A 20163-nucleotide genomic window follows, 5' to 3' on the forward strand; every position below is an offset into this window, starting at 1 on the left:
ATAATATCGCCTTGTTTGTCTCTGAGTTTAAAATATGAAAGGAATTTGTAATATTTTACTGTGATGGGGTCCTTGAAGTTAATACTTACTTCCCTTAGAGATGCCCTCACTTTATCCTCTCTCTGGCAGCCTCCCTACGTGCAGAGCTGAACCACCTCCATGCTACTGCCATTGAACATCTAAAGCAGATTCACCTGAAAGAGAATAACTCGGCCAAACGGGAGCTGGAGAAAGCCATGGAGCACAGCCACCAGCAGGTGACTGCATCGATTACCTGATCGGCTTAGGATTTCTCCCCTTTGTGACTGAACCGTCTTGTGTTTTTGTTCAAATATATCTACCATCTAGGAACAAGAGCTCCTAGTCCGTATCTCCGACCTGCAAGCCGAGGTGTGTTCCCGTAGCAACCGCATCACCGAGCTGGACCACGAGATCCACTCTTTGAATGAGACCATTGACACTCTGACCAGAGAGCTGGAGCTGAAAGGCAAAGAGGTTCTGCGGGTTCGCAGTGAAGCAAACCACCAGATAAGGTAAGACAACTCAAACCTGCATGGTTTATTTGTTCGGCAAGTGCCTCCAAAGCACAGCAAGAAGGTCTTTGGTTCAATTCCAATAGCAGGCCTTTTTGTGTTGGGGTTCGCATGTTCTCTCTATCTCTCCCGGTCTCTGGTTCCCTTCTGCTATCCAAAAACATGCAGGAGGTTCATTGGAAACCCTGAATTACCCATTAGCTGTACAGATAATGAATGAACGCCACATGATATAATTAAGTTTTAAGTTCATTAAAAAGAAATGCAGAACAAATCTACTTAATATGGGGTGCAGAACAAAAGCATAACTTTATAACTAATCACGCATTAAGACATCTTAAAATTATACGTAGTTTCTTCAATTCATACCAAGCTTATTGGTCCATGCAGGCAATTTCCAAAATTACTCTTTCTTGATAATAAAGACTCATTGTGTGAATGGTCAAAATGAATGCCAAAGGGATGGAGATGTACTTTATGCATCACACATACTACGTCGTACATCCTGCACTGCCTGTCATGGTGTACTTAACTCTTTTATACTGTTCTATTGTACGTTTCATCAGAAAATAATGCGTTGTTGGGGCATTTGATAATGTCAGCCACTAAAATATCAACTACATACGCTATCAGCATGTTAGCGAAATAATGTCAGCACACTGTCGTGGAGCACTAACACCATCTACACGCTGCCAAACCGAATGGCAGGATATTTTGGGGAGTGGACCCACAGCACCCTCTGTGGTCAGGAGATGTTGCTTTACCTTCATTACATACAGTGGGGAGAACAGGTAATTGAGACGCTGCTGATTTTTTCAGTTTTTCACACTTGCAAAGCATGTAGAGGTCTGTAATTTCTTTCACAGGTCCTCTTCAACTGGATGACGGTATCTATAACAAAAATCCAGAAAACACACTGTTTGATTTTTAAGTAATTAATTAGCATTTAATTGGATGACTTGAGTATTTGATCACCTATTAACCAGTAAGAATTGCGGCCGTCAAAGACCTATTAGTTCTTCTTCAAGAAGCCCTCCTGTTCTGCACTCATTACCTGTATTAACTGCACCAGTTTGAGCTTGTTAGCTGTATAAAAGACACCTGTTCACACACTCAGTCAAACAAACTCCAACCTCTCCACAATGGCCCAGACCAGAGAGCTGTGTGAGGACATTGAGGATGAAATTGTAGACCTGCACAAGGCTGAGATTGGGCGACGTAATAAGCACGCAGCTTGGTGAAAAGGGCAAAACCTATTGGCACAATTATTAGAAAATGGAAGAGGTTTGTCTGAAGGTTGCCAATGACCACCTGGATGATCCAGAAGAGGAATGAAAGAAGGTCATGTGATGTGATGAGACAAAAATAGAGCTTTTTGGTTTCAACTCCATTTGGAGAAGGATGAGTACAACCCCAAGAACACCGTCCCCAACATCATTCTTTGGGGATGCTTTTCTGCCAAGGGGAAAGGACGACTGCACCGTATGGCGGGGAGGATGGATGGGGCCATGTATCACAAGATCTTGGCCAACAATCTCTTTCCCTCAGTAAGGTAACTGTTCCTCCTGATGCTTCCCTCAGTAAGAGCCTTACTGAGGGAGCCTTACTGGCCGGGTCTTCCGGCATGACCCATCTTCAGCCAGGGCAACTAAGGTGCAGCTCCGTAAGAACCATCTCAAGGTCCTGGAGTGGCCAAGCCAGTCTCTAGACCTGAACCCACTAGAAAATCTTTGGAGGGAGCTGAAAGTCCATATTGCCTTGTGACTGCCCCGAAATCAGAAGGATCTGTAGAAGATCTGTATGGAGGAGTGGGCCAAAATCCCTGCTGCAGTGTGTGAAAACCTGGTTAAGAACTACAGGAAACGTCTAATCTCTGTAATTGTCAACAAAGGTTTCTGTTTTTTCTGATTTATCAAATACTTATGTCGTGCAATGAAAAGCAAATGAATTACTTAAAAATCATAAAAAAATCATGCAATGTGTTTTTCTGGATTTTTGTTTTAGATTCCGTCACTCCCAGTTGAAGAGTACCCATGATAAACAGTTACAGACCTATATATGCTTTGCAAGTGGGAAAAGCTGTGATACACTGATACTCTGCTCAGCAGTGTATCAAATACTTGTTCTCCCCACTGTATATGACCTATTTTTCTATATGAGAGAGATTTAACCTTGAAAAGAAACTGATCAACATGTGGCCTCAGTGGACCTTCTTGTGCCCGGTATGAGGATATCAAATCATGAAGGCAAACCAGCCTCCACAATTTAAATTTATTATGCAAAACAAGTTTATTTTCAGGTAAGTGTCTGAAAAGGTGGTTTTATTTTTTTTGACAATCTGTGATAGCATATTTATCTTTTTATCAGACAAGACGAGAATGCTTGCAGTCAGAGGATTTTAAACCCTGTGTGTTAATTTCTTTTTGAGGATGTTTTAATTTTCCATAATCCAAACTCACGACAGTCATACATTTGTGAACAAATGTTCTATGATGCTGCAGGAAAATAAGGAGTAATAATGAAGTAATATTGGAGTGATGTTGAGGTATTGTTTCTTAGTTCCTCCAGGTAACAGTGCAATTCGGAAGCATGTAAAACAAGATATTGCAACTCTCTTTTTTTAATATATATATATATTTTATATAAATGTATGTTTTTTTTGTGCCTCATTTTCTGTTTTCATGTTTTTGCAAGTGCATTGATAAGCTGAACATAGTAACTCTGATTGACATTTTATATTTTATTCTGGTCCGTTCCATTTCTCTTGTGATTTTCAAGGTTTTTATTTTTTCCAGGATCACGCATGAACTGATAATATTTGATTGACAGCTACAATAAGGGAAACTATTGAGAAGTAAAGATACCCTTGAGTCTTGTAAAAAAAAATGTCATTTAGATGAAGTGTATATACGAGTATATCCTGTTAGTTGTTTTGTGCAGTGGAATGATAACTAGGTCAAACGGCACTGCCTTGCTTACAGGTTCTTTTGTAATTGAATTGCCTAAGCAAGGGACCAGCAGGAAGTATTGCCATGGGAATGCATACATAATGGTGCATTATTCCAGGGAAAGTGCATCCAGCACACTTTACATATTGGGCTAAAGTTCTGTTTGAACATTAAGTCATTATGTATTCATGAGTGTTCTCTTCCTGCTTCAGGGCTCATGAGCAGGACTTCGCGAAGCGACATGAGCGGGAACTGGGGGAGCTCAGTGTGGTCCATCATCGAGAAATTCAAATCATGCTCGCCGACTTCAACAAGGCACAGGAGGTTCTCAAAGACAAGATTTCTGCTTTGCAAATACTGTGAGTCCCTGACAAATGTCTTTAAGGCTGTTCATCTGTCCCCTGAGCTGTTTAGTTGTTGTGACAGTTTCCAATTGGTTATTTTCCTGAGGCTCTTAAAACCCTCAGCTCTCACCTCTACAAGATACTGTAATTGGTATAAAATAATATGCATCCCTTCCTGCCCTCCTCGATTGATTGGTTCTTCATGCGTCTTGTCTCCCCACAGTTTGGAGGGGACAGAGGACAAATTAAGGAACAGAGAAAGCCGACCGGAGGATCTGCATCTCATCGCAGAGCTCAGAGAGATGGTCACTGAGAGAGAGGCTTTAGTCAAAAAGCTGGTGGTGAGTACATTTTTAATCCCTGCAACAGATTAAATATGTTGTAAGAACATTTTGAAATTAATCTTCTTCTGAGACATGAAAGCATCACAACTAACTAATTACTATTTTCAAAGGCCATTTAAAAGTTTTCTCAGAGAAAAACAACTGACTGATCTACACATTCTCTGCCTCCAAAAGGATAGTATGCTAAATGAAATGTATTCATATGAAATGCAATTTAGTGTGTGATGGGTATTATTTGTTTGTTTTTTCAATCTAATTACGGTAGGTAGTTCAAGTTGACAAGCATCAGGAGGCACTGATTCTTTTGTCTGTCACCTTTGACCAGTGCAGCAGATTTTGTAGTGATAGCATGTCTGCTTTTTTTGGAACATGTCACAGATTTTGCTATTTTTAAGTTCACACATTCTTATTCTAATACATTTTATCAGATATCATAATTAATATTACTTCCATATCTATACTGGAGGGGAAGCAATGTTGTTGTACATTTTTCAGTAATTTCTTCATCTGTCATCTCTTGTATATGTTTGGTTTATACATTACCTATTCCATGTGATTTTTCTACATCTGAAAATATGTGAAAAATCCAGTGAGTCACACAGACTCTTTAATTACAATTTATGGCTCTATTATCCATCCATTTTTCCCCCACTTATCCGGAGTTGGTCACAGGGGAAGCAATCGGAGAGGAGAGGCCCAGACCTCCCTCTCCCCCACCACATGGTCCAGCTCCTCTGGAGGAACCCCAAGGCGTTCCCAGGCCAGCTGAGATACGTAGTCTCTCCAGCGTATCCTGGGTCTTCCCCATGGTCTCCTCCCAGATGGGCATACCCAGAATATCTCCCCCAGGAGGTGTCCAGGAAGCCTCCTGACCAAATGCCCAAGCCATGTCATCTGACTCCTCTATGAGGAGGAGCAGCGGCTGTACTCCGCTCCTGGATGACCGAACTTCTTACCCTGTCTCTAAGGGAGAGTCCGGTCACCCTGTGGAGGAAACTAATTTTGGCCGCTTGTATCAGCCATCTTGTTCTTTTGGTCACTACCCACAGCCCGTGTCCATAGGTAAGGGTGGGAACTTAGATGGACCGGTAAATTAAGAGCTTCGCCTTCTGGCTCAGCTCCCTCTTCTCCATGACAGACCGGTACAGAGTCCACATCACTGTAGAGGCTGCACTGATCCACCTGACGATCTCCCACTCCATCCTTCCCTCACTGGTGAACAAGAGCCTGAGATGCTTGAGCTCGTCCACTTGGAGCAGGACGTCTTCCCCGACCCGGACTTGGCATTCCACTCGTTTCCGGTTGAGCAGCATGATCTTGGATTTGAAGATACTGATCCTCATCCCGGCTGCTTCCCACTCGGCTGCGAACCGCACCAGAGCTGGAGATCATGGCCTGATGAGGCGAACAGAGCCACATCATTCGCAAAAAGCAGAGACTTGATCCTGCAGCCAGAATCCCCTCGACTCCCTGGCTGCGCCAAGAAATTCTGTCCATAAAAGTTATGAACTGAATCTGTGATAAAGGGCAGCTTTGGCAGAGTCCAACTCTCTCCGGAAACGGGTCCAACTTACAACCGGCAATGCAGTCCAAGTTCCGACGCCGATTTTACAGCGACCAAACAACCCGTATGACGAGGTTCGGTACCCTATACTTATGGAGCACCCCTCACAGGATTGCCCGCGAAACAAGGTTGGATACCTTCTCCAGATCCATAAAAACACATGTAGACTGGTTGGGCAAACTCCCATGCCCCCTCGAGGACCCTGCCGAAGGTATAGAGCTGGTCCACTGTTACATGACCAGAACAAAAGCCACACTGGTCCTCCTTGATCCGAGGTTCAACAACCGGCAGACCCTCTTCTCCAGCACCCCTAAATAGACCTTTAAAGGGGGGCTTTATTTATTTATTTTTTTCATTTGTCACAAACTTCTCTAAGCCTAAACATTTCCATTGTAGATTCTTTCTTGAATTTATACACTCAGGGACGATTATCTAGTGTCTAATTTGAAACTGTGTGTGCCTGCTTGGCAGAGGCAAACAAGCAAAAGGAAACAATTGCTGTTTATAGAGCATTTGAGAGCAATGCAGCAAAATTTGCAAGATTGTGAACAACGGCTGAGCCTCCCGTGGTTCAGGTTCCCGTTGTTTATTTCAAAATTCAATTCAAACCAGCATTTTCTCTTGGATCTCTCAGATCTGAAGAGCAGTTCATTAACAAGTGAAACCGGTGATCTGTCCTTGTCATCTGAGCCCAACGCTTTGCATTCATGTTGATGTTGGATCTTTCATTTTGTCACTGCTTCCCCTCCTTCTTGCGTAGGCAAGCCCTTTTGTTATACTGGATATAATATCGGTAAAGCAGAAATTCTCACTAATAGCGTTGGTTCTTTGGATGTTGTTTTGCCAATTTGCTCATTTTGAGTACAATTCTGATCCCACACTGGCAGCCTAATGGGCACTTTCATACTGGCTCAACACGGTCCAGTAGTTGTCTCACTCTCTCTCAAATCAGCAAGTGGTTGGAGGCTCTCTTTTTTTAGCTCTCAATTACCACCATTTGCATAAATGTGGGTGGGGGGGGGGGACACAAGATGGATTGTGTTATAAAGGCGCTTTCCTTGAGTTTCATTTTATCATTTAAATCATCGTAGCAAGTTTTTGTAAATCTTAAAATCTTGATTTAGTCGACTTTGGATTAGCCCTTGGTAGCTTTTTAACATGTCAAATAGGATTTTGTTTTATTTATTTTCATTGATTTTTATTTATTTATTATTGTTTTTTGTTTTTTTTTATGGTTGATGTGATTTTATTTTCTTTGTTTTGTCACTGTAGAGGTTTTCCTGATTCAGGGATGCATTTTTTTTCCTTTTCTGAATATGGATTCTTTTTTTCTTTTTTTTCCATTAGCCTAAAATCATACAATCATGGAGTCAACCTTTTAAACCAAACCTGATAGATTATCAGAAAGTGTGAACATTATTTGCATGTTTTGACATTTCCATTAAATATTTAAACAAATGTTTTGGAAAGCTATTCCTTATCTCCGTCAATTGTTGGCCTTCAAGGCCTGCTGCCCTGGACGTTCACCCCAAGTCCTAAATATGCAAAATACAGTCAAAGATTTAGTTCAGCAGTGTGAATAGTAAGCTGAGGTGAACCAAACTGTGTCATTTTTTTTTTTTTTTCATAGGATGACAAAAAGTTCTACCAGTTGGAGCTGGTCAACAGAGAGACGGGCTTCAACAAGGTCTTCAATTCCAGTGCCAATGTTGGTGTCATTAACCCCCTCATTAAGGTGAGTAGTCATACCGAAATTCCGTGCTGATGTTCATGACATCATCAGTCACCTGCTTGAAGTAGCTCTTAGACAGGGGAAATCACAAAGTGCTTTGAATATTTCAACCAGCAACACACTTCAAGCTCACGCTCCAATTCCTCTATCAGCTGGATAGAGTTTATTCATCTGGCACCTCCTCTGTGTCTCTGAAGCCTCTCCTTCTAAAATAAACACACTCTAAGACTGGAGACAAAGTGAAAATAAACCAAGTCCCTGAAACCCCTTAAACATAACTTTGTGCGCTATCAGTAATTTGTAATCAGTAATTCTGAAATTGATCAGCAGCAGAGCTATTAGTCTATAGGGAAATATATATACATTTCATAGGGGATTTCTCATTTTCATCTCTAAATCCTTCAATTCATGTCATTCTGACTTAAAAAATAAGATAGATGTTTGAATATTGCTTCTGCCTCCTTGCGTCAAATTTGAGAGGATGTCTACGAACAAGGATGTTCATAACCTCTCCGTGTGCGCTGATATGAAAGGTGTTTCTATCCCCGGAGACATCGAAGAACATCATTGTTCAATAGCGGTGCCAGTCGCCTGCCCTCTTCTTCTCGCCGCTCCTGCATGTGGCATCTTTGATCATATTCTCATCAACAACTCCCTTTGCTTCTGTCCCAAAACAGCCTGCTGCAGGATTAGATCATGTTTTAATTTGGTAACTCTTCCTGATAGTTTCCAAACAGCAGCTCCAACTGACAATAACACAAGTTCTTCAATAGGAAGCTATGATAAAAAGCCATTTCTGTACCCTCTTCAACCTTTTATTCCAATTTCAATTTTTTTTTCCCCAATTCATCCTTTAACTTCAAGAACCCCTTCAGACTCAAGTCCGAACTGGGCTTCCTTACTGTTTTCAAACTTTAGTGTTTTTTTTTTTTTTCCAAGGTCATAAGGGGAAGCGCATTCTTGAAAAAGCAGATGTCGGCACGCTGACAATGTGCCAGCTCTTTATGTTGGATCTGCGAAAATAGATTCTAGCCTTTTTTTGGGGTTGCCATGATACAGCGCTATTATTTTGTTTCATCATTGTATCAGCTACAACCACAGACACAGCCATTTTCTCTGCATTTTATGGTCCATTTTTTTGTGTTTATTTTATTTTTATCTTATAATTCATTGTCAGTCCAAATTACAGTAAAATACAAAAGCGCCTCCTCTCTCCATGTGCCCACCTTGACTTCCCCTCCATTCCTTTTCAGTCCCTCTGTAATTTTAATGGCCGCCTGTAGCCTCAACCTCCTAGAAAAGGAGTTTGACTCTGTGGCAATACGATCCAGATGTAGACTAGTTCACTGTGTTGGTCCAAATTTCCGTTGTTTGCTCGTCCAAATAACAATTTTTACCCGATGTCGAGGTCAGCAGTGACCAACCAGCTCATTTTATCTGTAGGTCAAAGATGGGTAAAAGGTAGGCCGTTCAGTGCTGTTTTAAGTTTGGAACCAAGGCGACCGACCAGAAGATAAATCACAACCATAAAACAATCCATTTGAGGTAATGAAAAATTGAACCAGATGGCAAAGGGTGTATGGTTGCGCGTAATAAGTTTACGAGTGGTCGAACTGCTCTACGATGAACCCCCCCACCGATGAGTCACAGCATCATGCGATGCATAAATCGCTATTTCCTTCCCAGCACCTGTGTTCTAATTCTGAAACCACATTAAGCATCTAAAGGGGCAAATCCTGGACATTCTGTGCAGGCACGGTGCATGTAACACTAATGACACAGACTTGGTTTTCTGCAGGAGCAGATAATGTTTTAAAATGTGCTTGCCTGTGGAAAGTTTGCTTTGATATATTACACATGGATTGCTCATGATTTAAAGCCCCAATACAAAAAAATGAATGGGCCTTTTTACTTTCCAATATAGAGTAACACAACACTCCCAAGTTCAGTAACTGTTAAGTCAAAAGAGAACTGTTAACAATTCCAAAATATATTACATGGTAACATTTTCATGTCGTTTTAGATGTCTTAAACATTGCAGAAATGTAAGAAGACTTCTCCTATACATGGTGTTGTGTGATTTGAACAGTATTTTACAGTTCTTCATTTTTACCTTATCCATAACAGCACCATAGCCTTACAGTAAATATCAGAATTCTCTCCGGTCACTGTGGACATTCCTAACAAGTGTCGCTAAGAAACAAAGGATTTAAACCAATCTGCTAAAAATATTCCTGTAACACGACGTCCCGTCCCCCCCCAACCCTGCCCCTCTATGTTTGTTTATAGTCAAAAACAGGCAGCCAATCAGATCACCGCTTCACCAGCTTTCCTAGCCAATCAGCTCTCCGATTCAACAGCCCTCCAACCATGAGTCATGCAGGAGAGGAGCAGGAGGGAAGGGAGGTGGAGGAGGTAGGACCGGGAGGCCACTTTGTGCCTCCCCACTCCCCCCTCCAAAGGTCCCTCCCCCGACTAAAGAAACCCCTGCCTCTGTTCAGTCCCCATCCTCCTCTTCCTCAGCATCCTCCTCCTCTTCCTCCTTCTCCCCATCCTCCACATCATCCCTTACCCAGCCTTGCTCTTCCTCATGCTCCTCATCCTCAGGAACCGCAGGTGCCGCAAAGTTTTCGGAGGTGAGAACTGACTGATGTGCCTTCATGCTGCCTTCTGTCCTCTTTCACTTTTTCATTCTTTAAGAGGCAAGTCGCCATGTTTGTTGCCCCCCCCCCCCCCCCCAACTCCCCCGCCGCCTTACCTCTCACCTCACTTTTGGCTTTTCGGTCTTACTCCCCTCCACCATTCTCACCCTTCACCCCTAAGCTTGAAGGAGGGCACTTTTTTATGGCAGATATCAACCCTCAGATTAAACATCAGCTTAACAGATTTACTATTAAAAAAGTCAGCATGTGGTTCCCATGCCTGATGTTGGCTAAACGTATTATCCAGAAGCAGTCCTGCCCAGTCCAGTCTGCAAACATGATTAGCCCAGAGTTTCGGGATGGCTTGACTATCTTTTGTCGACACTTCACTTCAGAAACTCGTTTTTTTTTTTTTTTTTTTGATGATGTAAACATTAAAACATGCGCTGATGCAGGATGCATTTGAAGCGTTTCACCGCCAAAGAGCGGGCGGAGAAATGCACCCCTCAGCTCTCATTCTAATAATCTAAGCGAGTCACCCGAAATAATTAAAACTGCTGTTCAAAAGTGCCAACAACAATCACGTGTTTGAGACCCTGATGTTGTTAAATCCACCCAGCACTGAAAACCACCCTTAAAGTGAAATAACAGTCAGTAGGAACTGTCAGCTCTGTATTTATTTATAATAACAATGCTCTGATGTAAGACTGAATATCGAAGAGTGGATGCTCTTTCTTTGATAAAAGAATAAAAGAGTAATGCTGGATAACATTCTGCAATGCTTCTGTGAATTCCTTTTGTGTTTGTGTGGAGGCAAAGAGAAGAGAATAATTTCATGATTTAAATAAACAAAGAAAAACAAAACGGTGATACATATAACTTCCTTGATGCATTGTTTTTGTTGATTTGGGGAACTGGTGCTAAACAACCTGGCTCAAATTTGAAAGTCAATCGTGCTTAGCGTAGCAATGTTTTGTTTGGCTTGACTTAGCTTTGCTTGGCAAAGCTTGGATGAATTCTTGACTTTTTTTCAGTTTTAATTTCATCTAATTTGATTTGGTTTATTGTGGCGAAGGGTGGTTTCGATCTGTTTAATTCCTTTTTTTTTTAAACTTTTGGATTGTTGGTTATTTGTTTGGCTAAAATGAATTCATTTCAGTTCTCATTTGTTCAGTTTGGATTTATTCAGTTTATGCAGAATATTAGATCCTTAAGTCTTCTTCCCAATTGATCCTGGAGATCAAAACAAAATGTGCACCTCTTTGTTGGCTGTAAGCTGATTCACCGCCCGTCTCAGGTCATAACTCTTGTCCAAAAACGTTAATAGAATATTTGCCCCCCGTGTTGTAATGCAATGAAACAAGCATCATCTACTATTGGGGGAAATTTGCATTACTGCTTCTCTTGAAGCATCCTTTAGCTGTTCTGCAGCTCAATTGTTATTAAACATGAATCCTCCTCAGGCACCAAATGCACGAATCGTATTGTTCTTCCTCCAAGCAGCATGTTCTAACACAAAAAGAAAAGAAAAAGTTCAAAACAAAGATCTTCTGAAACCGTTCAAAAAAAACTTGGACAGAAAAATAAGTCAGTGAATATTACGGACGTTTGGATTGAAATTCTTTCATCATTTCTAAATGCAACAAAATTTGGAGCGGCCTTTAAAAACTTTGCTCGCTGGATCCATGAATAAATGTCTCTCTGTGGAGCTCTCAAACCGGGGGAGGGGGAAACATAGTCGCTAGTTGGACCAGCAGCCCAGGTTGGTATCTTTCCTCTTGCTACCATAAAGATCTTAATTTTAGGATGTCTGTACCGGAACCATGACTGTGCACCACATCGGTCTGTTCATGTCACACAACCCTGCAGTCCAACTATTAGTCCTTGCTCAACAGTAGAAAAAGAAATATGATTCATTTTTGATGAATTTTGTTAAAGCATCACTCCTCCCCTCCCTTAGCATCGTCTCACTCTCCTCTGTGAGACATACTGCAAATCTTCATCTGCTTTCAATATCTGTATAAAGCAACCCTGAAAGTTAACACTGACAAATCAGTCACAACGGGAATACAGACTCTGTGTAAAGAAAGAAAAAAAAAGGGGAAAAGCAATTCAGTAAACAAAAAGTGCAAATTCAAGAGAAACGTGCTCATCTTCTCTCAGCAAGACCGCTGTGGACACTTAGTATAAGAGGAGATAAAATAGTTGTGCTCGCAGCATGCAGATTTTGAAAATATCAGGTGTGTGTGTGGGGGGGGGGGAGTGTTAATGAATATCTTCCTACAGAAAGATGGACATACCGTAGATAGAAAAAGCAGTATTTTGTTTGTAGATGCTTTTTGTTCTTACATTTTCCTTAGGGGGATCACAAGTGGTCACATTCCCACTTTCAGAGGGCTGAGGACCTCAAACACTGACACCTGCTCAGAGTCGGAAGTAATGATAAACTACATGTTTTGGAGCACCTAAGAAACTCACAGAAAGCCTCACCAGTTATTTATACCTCTTTCTAAATAGCTCATTCCCCACCTCTGTAGTGGGCAAGGGGTGTTTATGTGGCGATAGTAGGTCGGTAGGATTTCTGCAGTGGTGCACTGAGATGCATGAAAAGCAATTCGGTGCCGGTTTTTCTTGTCATAGATCTGTGATAAACAATGCAGATAAAAAATTTTTTAGTAGGTATTGAGGCTTGAAATATTATTATGGGATTATTTAATAGCCTTTCCTGTGCTAGATGCAGTCCCATAAGATTTTTTTTGCAGCTTCTGGGGTACCAACCAACTTTGACCTGTTTAGAATTCATATAAGTGATAAATGTGTCCTTCTAATAAATCCTATTACCAAATAATTACGGCCCCATTATTCTGCCTCATCGCAAACCATTCAAAAGAAGATTTCTGGCTGCTTTCATATGATAATCCAAAACATCAGAATTGAGCCCGCTGTTGTCTCCGTAGGCAGTGAAGTGATCAACCACCGTACTGTGAACAGTAAATGCTCAGAGGGTTGATTCAGCACCAGAGTTTCCCAAGTGTTGATGCCTAAATTAATGACAGAAAAAAAATATGGTCATGTCAAATCTCCCCTTGAGCAAAGCACTAGATTTAAGCTGCATCCTCCATTATGGATATTTCACTAGCTCTGCACTTGAATGGCATGTTACCTGATCCACACAATTTGTCTCCTTGATTCCACTCTGACAAATCTCACAGCCTTTTCGTTTACAGTGTGTTTTTTTCGAGGAAAAAATAGACCTGTGAAGAACTGTGCTTTGTATTATTTCGGGTTTCACAGTGAACGTCCCCCGTGTCTCTCTGTCCAGTTCCGTTTGATAGATGTGGTGTTTTTTTTTTTTCTTCCCTCCCTCAGCCTTCATGAGGCAAATGCAGTGACACCATCAGAAGCGAGGGGGACGGAGGAAGAGAACTACAAAGAAGAGGAATTGTACTCTCAGTACTTCACCTTCTGACCGGCAAAAAAAAAAAAAAAATCAAAAAAATAAGTAATGGGACAGGGAGTTAAAGTCGGACAGCAGTCAACATCTGGGGAGCAATGATTTGGTCAGCAATTTCACGCCCATCAGTCGCACGGTTTCAGAGATCTGAATGTGTGGATCTCCTGGGCTGACATACATGTTGAGCACTTTACAAAATGGCTTGTGAGAGCGCCAACGTGAATTTGATATCGATGTTAAAAGTGAATCAGTGTCTGCATTTCAATATTTTAATGTGACATCTTGCTGAGCGATTGAGCTAAAACACAATAATACAATCACATAATATTTGAGTAACATCAGAGACCGTAAGTCCGTGATGGTTTTTCAAATTCTCTAGATTGCCAAGGCCGAAATGTAGAATATCAATGATGTTGTGCTATCGATCTCTTTAAGCAACATCTGAAGGTTTCTTAATGTTGTTGCAAGAGTTTGATTTGAAAATCCTCAGTCTGCAGACTCATTCTGGATAACAAGGCAAAGTTTTCAGAAATCATGAAAAGAATTCAATCAAACACTCATAATGAAAATCCCATGCAGTGTTTCGCCTGCTAGGAATAGCATTTTATTATTGCAGCATACAAAGATCATCGGGGCAAAACGGACCTTGAATTCAGTCAGAAAAATATTCCCTTCAAATTATATTCTTTTATCCAGTTAGGCAACTTGAAACTAGGAGCGGAATTTCTTGATGGCACCAAACAGCCACACAAACCTGTGTTCAGAGTTTGTTCATTCATTAATTGATTCATTTTTTTATTATTTATTGCTTAGCCTGCAGAATGTGTCATCAAAAAAATAACAGGCAACAGGAATTAACTCATTGAAATCCCCTTTGATTATTATTTGATTATTTGATCATTATATAATTCCCTCATATTTCGAGAATTTCTTTGGAGATTCTTTGGCAGCTTGAAAATTTGCTCCCTGGCATTTCCCCCACAATCTATAAGAACAATGTAGCGGACTTACTGAACACATTTACAAAAGTTTGATTCAGTTGGAAAAATAATTTATTCAAAGAAAACAAAAACTTAGAGAATTAAAAGTTAGACAATTTGTTTTTTAGTCAATTCACTGAGTTTATTTCGGCCCTTTCAACTCATAGAATCCAATACATACATTGATGACGATGTAAACTTAAATACAATAAACAAGAAAACATTAAGTCATACAAAAATTCCCAAACAACTTTACCCTATTTACATAGAAATTAAGAAAATAATAAAATGTGTATGATATACAACATTTAGTCAGTTTACCGGTACTCCCACAAGTGTTAATGATTCAGTTTTATATTTAATTATTAATACATTTTTGAATCAATTTAGTGTGTTAGATGTTTCCATTTCTATATCTAAATTATTCCATACACAATATCATGATTTAGGTGGCGAACTTATCAGGCCAAAATAAATGTGTTCTTATAGTTCAAAGAAGTGAATAAAATTGTTTCAATGACTGACTGCTTTCAAACTATGTTGCCATGTTTAAATAGCATTGATCAGACTGTAAATATGATTTTTGAATATGCTGTGGAGTAAGCATATTATTTTGTTTCTCATACATCTTAGAAGCTGCAACACATCATGCTGAGGCTTCATCCACATCACAAATACACATTTATCGGTCAAACGTGGACACGATGGACTCGATTCAAGACCACTTTTGGCTTCACTAAAAAATAACAATGTTGGCAAAAAAGGCCCACTTCAGCTCCCTGTCCCAGAGCTTTGACTGTGTACATAAAATATATGTTTGAAATTCATTTTCATATCTTGGAACAGGCAGATGGGCGTTTGATTTAGTATCCCGGACACCTTAATAGTCTCAGGAGGGGAAACATCAAGACTAACTGAATCAAACGTCCCTCGTATTTTTATGATTCCAGTATTTATAATATTACAAGCTACTGTTTTTCTACGGTCTGTTTGTGACGCCATCAGTCCAGAGACATTCAGAAAAGAAGATCTGTCAGCCATGTAGATGCTTTTTAATGCCACGGAGTGTTGAGTCAAAGCTACAAACTTTGTCATTACAAGCTAGACGTTGCTGTCAGTGACTGAACCTTTTGTATGTGTCTCTGCCTGAAGGGCAGACCATAGAGCATGTTAAAACAGAACACTCATATGCTGCTTTCACTCACTTGAAATTCAAATATCTCTACTTTTGGTGAGCTGTCTTGTTTTTTTTTTTTTTTTTTTTTGTTTCTGTTTTTTTTTTACTTGACTTGACAATTTACATAGTTCTTGTGCTTATATGAACCTGAAGGTCTGTGATGTCCATTCAGTAAACCTGTACAGTTTCCAAACTGCATGGTTATCATCAAGCCTTCCCGCTTCCAGAGAGACGGATCGAGTGACGCGATTGCGATTCCTCGCATATACTGGAGTTACATTCTAAGCATGAACCGACGCTTGTCTTCCTTATGAGAAACAATTCAGACCCCAAAATGGTTCAGGCAGTTTTTGTCACCTTACTTTATGGCCAATAGAAGATCCAGGCAACCGAACCGAGAACCGAATCAGCGCTTCTTGCTCCATTACACCGACGGACGCGTCCAAGAATCGTCTAGATATGCAAGAACTTGTGAGTTTTAGGCGACAGCCTTTAAAACTGACACAGCTTCTCCGCAATACATCACCAGACTGCTCATTCTCCTTCATGTGAAACTGTTTGGTTCAAGAAACACTTGATGTCAGACAGCAGATCATACGGGAATAAGCTGGCAGTTTTCCTAGTTGGCTTTTAAAATGCAATATATATTTGGTTATTGTTATATACCTCTCACTTATATTAAGGCTTTTGTACCATCGGGGCACCAAGTCCTTGTTTTTTCATAGTTTTGTGGCATCTGTCAATCAATTGACACGCACTACCATTCACTGTCGTTTGGAAAGACTACTTTTAGTAGCTTTTGACAAAGAGATTTCAAGCAATGGATTTATTAACGTGAGCAACTTAACGGAATGGAGAAATCACGTTGCTTGTTAAGCCGGCTCGCTTTTCAAGCACATCCAGACGGCCTCTTCCAAAATCCAAATTCTTCAGCGTACCTGCAGAACACGAGTGACCGCGGATGAACAACAGATGCACGGCTTGCGGGGAAGCCAGACAGAAACTGGCAGCTCTGACTGTGGGTGTGACCTTGCGGGGCTTCAAACAGGGATCCAAACCTAATATTCTGTGCTACTGCAGAGGTGGATAAGCTGAGACATCAAGCTGTGCATATAACCTCGATCTTTTGGAGGACACAGTCTTATTTATTTATAATAACAATAATAATACATTTTATTTAAGATGCCTTACTTGACATTCAAGGACACCTTACAGACATATATGTATACTAAAAAATACAGAGTTAAAGGATTGATAAAAATGAAAACAATAAAAGCAACAAAGTTGTAAAAATATATCATTTATTTATTTATCTATTTATAGGTTGTTTTAATCTATTTTTATTGTCATTGTTGTTAATGTTTTAATAACAATACGATCATAATAAAAACATTGTAATAATACCAATAATAATATAATGCCAGAATGAAAAGGAAGGTATTTCCATAGGGTAGTGAGACCGAACATCAGACTTAGATGATTTGAACATGTACAGAGGAGGCACAGTGAAAATCTGCCTGAACAGAGCAGCCACAAAAGGAAAAGATTTACTTATTATCACAAGTTGACAACCAACCTGATGCTGTTTCTTCTCTCATCCTTGCTTTATCTAACCTCTTCTCCAACCAAATGATTTACTTAGCGGTCTCATCTCGAGGCGTCCTCTGACTCAGCGAGGATTTTCTTGACTCGATTAAATCCCAATGAGCACACGATATTTGACAAAAAAAAAATCTTGCTTGATGAAACTCTTAAGTTTAATTGTCTCATAACAGCAACCGTCTTCCCTCACTGATTTTTCATTTCCTTCGACCCCGACCCCCCGCAAAGAATGTTGAGATGATGATAATACTGTCTGGGACCTCGGCCTTGACTCTGAACCGTTTCACTCCTCCTGGCACACTGTGATGAAGTCTGACATGTGAGTGCAGATGTCTCTTTCTTATTTTTTACCATTTTCGCTCACAATCAGATCCAATACGACGTTTTTTTTTACTCTCCTCTGTAGGAAAATTTCACTCCTCTTTAAACCCTATTTGGCATTAAAAAGAAATAAAACAAGCATTTTCAAAGCTGAAACCAAGAAGCACATGGCAAGGACCTAACTTTATATAAAGGCATATATAAAGGAGCATTTCAGTAATCTTGCACACAATATTGCACATCCCTGGGATAATAAATGTGTTTCTTTTTAATTTTCATCGTTTTTTTTTACAGTCTACTCAGCCTCTGATTTAACACAAATAATCCATGTTGAACAGCAGACATGATTGTAACAGTATCACCGTACATCCATGTAGTTGGACCTCTCAGTCAGATCACATGGTCTTTGTCAGGTGATACATGTTGCTTAGTTGTCGTCGAAGTATAGATATAAATCTTTATCGTACTCCTGAGCATTCTAAGCAATTGTTTAGCCACTTTGGCTGGAGAGAAAACACATTCTGCCTAAAGTCAACTGTGTACTGTATCCCTCTCCTCCTGTCACAAAATGACTGACGGACTCTGTGATATTTCACTATAAATCAATATTATTATGAAAACGATAACCTGAGTCTCACCGAAAAGAATGGGGAAGATGTGGTTATTTAAGTTGTGCACTAATGTTTCTGTTACATAAATGCTTTTGTTTGCTTTTCTTTTCTTCTTAGAAACATGATTATTAGTTGATATTTAATGCTTTTGTCGATTCCTGGCTAGTGGATTTATTTATCCGTGTAATATCCGATCAGACTCTGGTTTATAAGGGAAATAACATTCAGTTACTACAACAGTCTGAAGCGACAAATTATTTCCAGATGAAGATATTAAAAAAATATTTCATCTGCTGAATGATAGTGATGGTGATATGGGAAAAACTCATACTCCACTCGTCCAAAGATTCTTGCTCAATTTACTGCATCACAATATTGGAAAACAATATGTCAGATTAAAAACCAAAATATTGATTAGTGTAGTGTTTGGACTTTTTCTGGTGCTTTCCTGCCAATTTTTGCTTTACTAGCACGAAACATTTTACATCTCTCTATGATCGTCTCAGTTACAGATGGAGGCGACTACAGTGACTTACCACATGTTATAAAACGTTAATTAACCTGTATTACCAGGTCTCCACACAAGACTTTCACAGTTCCGAAAATGCGTTGCGCACTTTTTTACTCGATTGCTATTTTCCTTGTTTGCCCCAAACAGAGAGCCGAGTCGGCATCACCTTACTTTCAAGTAAATGTAAGACAATATAGCCTCTCAATATGAAATGCGTATTTATTTCTCTCTATCTAAACACTGCAATCAGCTGGTCATCAGTGAACCATAGAATCTGTAACTCATCAAATCACTCATTGTCCCTTTTTTATTGTTTTTCAGTGTGTCAGTATACCAACCAGGGCTCAGTTCGTTGCTCTTTCAACTCAGTTTCCACACTAACTGAAACATATTTAAAAACAAGGCCGTCAAAAAATTGTTTGCTTTTAAATATGCCACAGTCTGAATTTGTGTTTAACTGAGATGAGAGTGCATCAGTTTCACCCTAGTGACTTATTTAATGATGTCTGTCCTGACATTTTTGGAGTCAATGTATAACAATTTTTATTTATATTTATATCATTTCTGTTGTATGTTACAAAATAGTAAAATTATGATTGTGAGATTCAGCTTGCCTCTGTCCTATTTTTTTAAATATGTAATACACATTGCCGTTAGAAAAAAATGGCCAGTTTGTGACTGAAAAACAAAACTGACTAGAAATGCTTCATTATATTCATAATTGAACATTCCTAGGAATGAAATCTCCACTGAGCTATCTCTCCTAATAGACATGAAAATGCCATGTTATCTTTTTTGCCCTTTCAGCATCAATTGCTACAGATAACATGTATTTCATTAACTTTGCAAATCATCTCACTTTGTTAGTTAATGTCATCTATTTTTCACAAATCCTTGACTAAAACTGAAAAAGAGGAGAATCACTGCATTATACTGCAGTAGCTTGCTGAGAAAAAAAGAAACTTTTCTCTCATGAAACTAAGAAAATTCAGACAAATTCCTCATTCTGCTGAGTATATTTATTACAACAGATATTTGTTTTATCCTTATGCTGATATTATGTTAATTAAATTTGATTCATTCAGATCAGGTCAATAAGTAATTTAAATTCAAATTGGATGTTTGGCTATTCTATCTCACATTCATCCATCATCCCCCGCTTATCCGGGGGTCGGGTCGCGGGGGCAGCAGCCGGAGCAGTGAGGCCCAGACCTCCCTCTCCCCTGGTCCAGCTCCTCAGGGCGTCCCCAAGGCGTTCCCTAAGGTGTTCCCCAAGGCGTCCCCAGACCAGCCTGGGGACGATGTCTCTCCAGTGTGTCCCGGGTCTTCCTCGTGTGGCCTCCTCCCAGATGGACATGTCGGGAAAACCTCCCTCCAGAGGCGCCCAGGAGGAATTCTGA

General features: G+C 40.0%; 1 protein-coding gene across 3 annotated transcripts in view; it reads left to right on the plus strand.

The window, feature by feature from the left end:
- Positions 1–13624, plus strand: part of fam184aa (family with sequence similarity 184 member Aa) — a 59595-nt gene extending 45971 nt beyond the window's left edge. For 2 of the 3 annotated variants that reach the window (XM_086148263.1, XM_086148265.1), the window contains 6 exons: positions 130–257; positions 349–533; positions 3694–3840; positions 4049–4166; positions 7364–7468; positions 13477–13624. In XM_086148263.1, coding sequence (XP_086004389.1) covers positions 130–257; positions 349–533; positions 3694–3840; positions 4049–4166; positions 7364–7468; positions 13477–13485 — 692 coding nt within the window. In that variant the 3' untranslated portion in view covers positions 13486–13624. Of the gene's footprint in view, positions 1–129; positions 258–348; positions 534–3693; positions 3841–4048; positions 4167–7363; positions 7469–9754; positions 10106–13476 lie in introns of those variants that run through there. The other variant, XM_086148262.1, reaches the window with a different exon arrangement.
- Positions 13625–20163: the final 6539 nt, after the last annotated feature.

This window comes from Fistularia commersonii, chromosome 6, assembly GCF_037954325.1.
Source record: "Fistularia commersonii isolate RoL2024-O1a breed Wild chromosome 6, RoL_Fcom_v1.0, whole genome shotgun sequence".
Taxonomy (NCBI): Eukaryota; Metazoa; Chordata; class Actinopteri; order Syngnathiformes; family Fistulariidae; genus Fistularia; species Fistularia commersonii.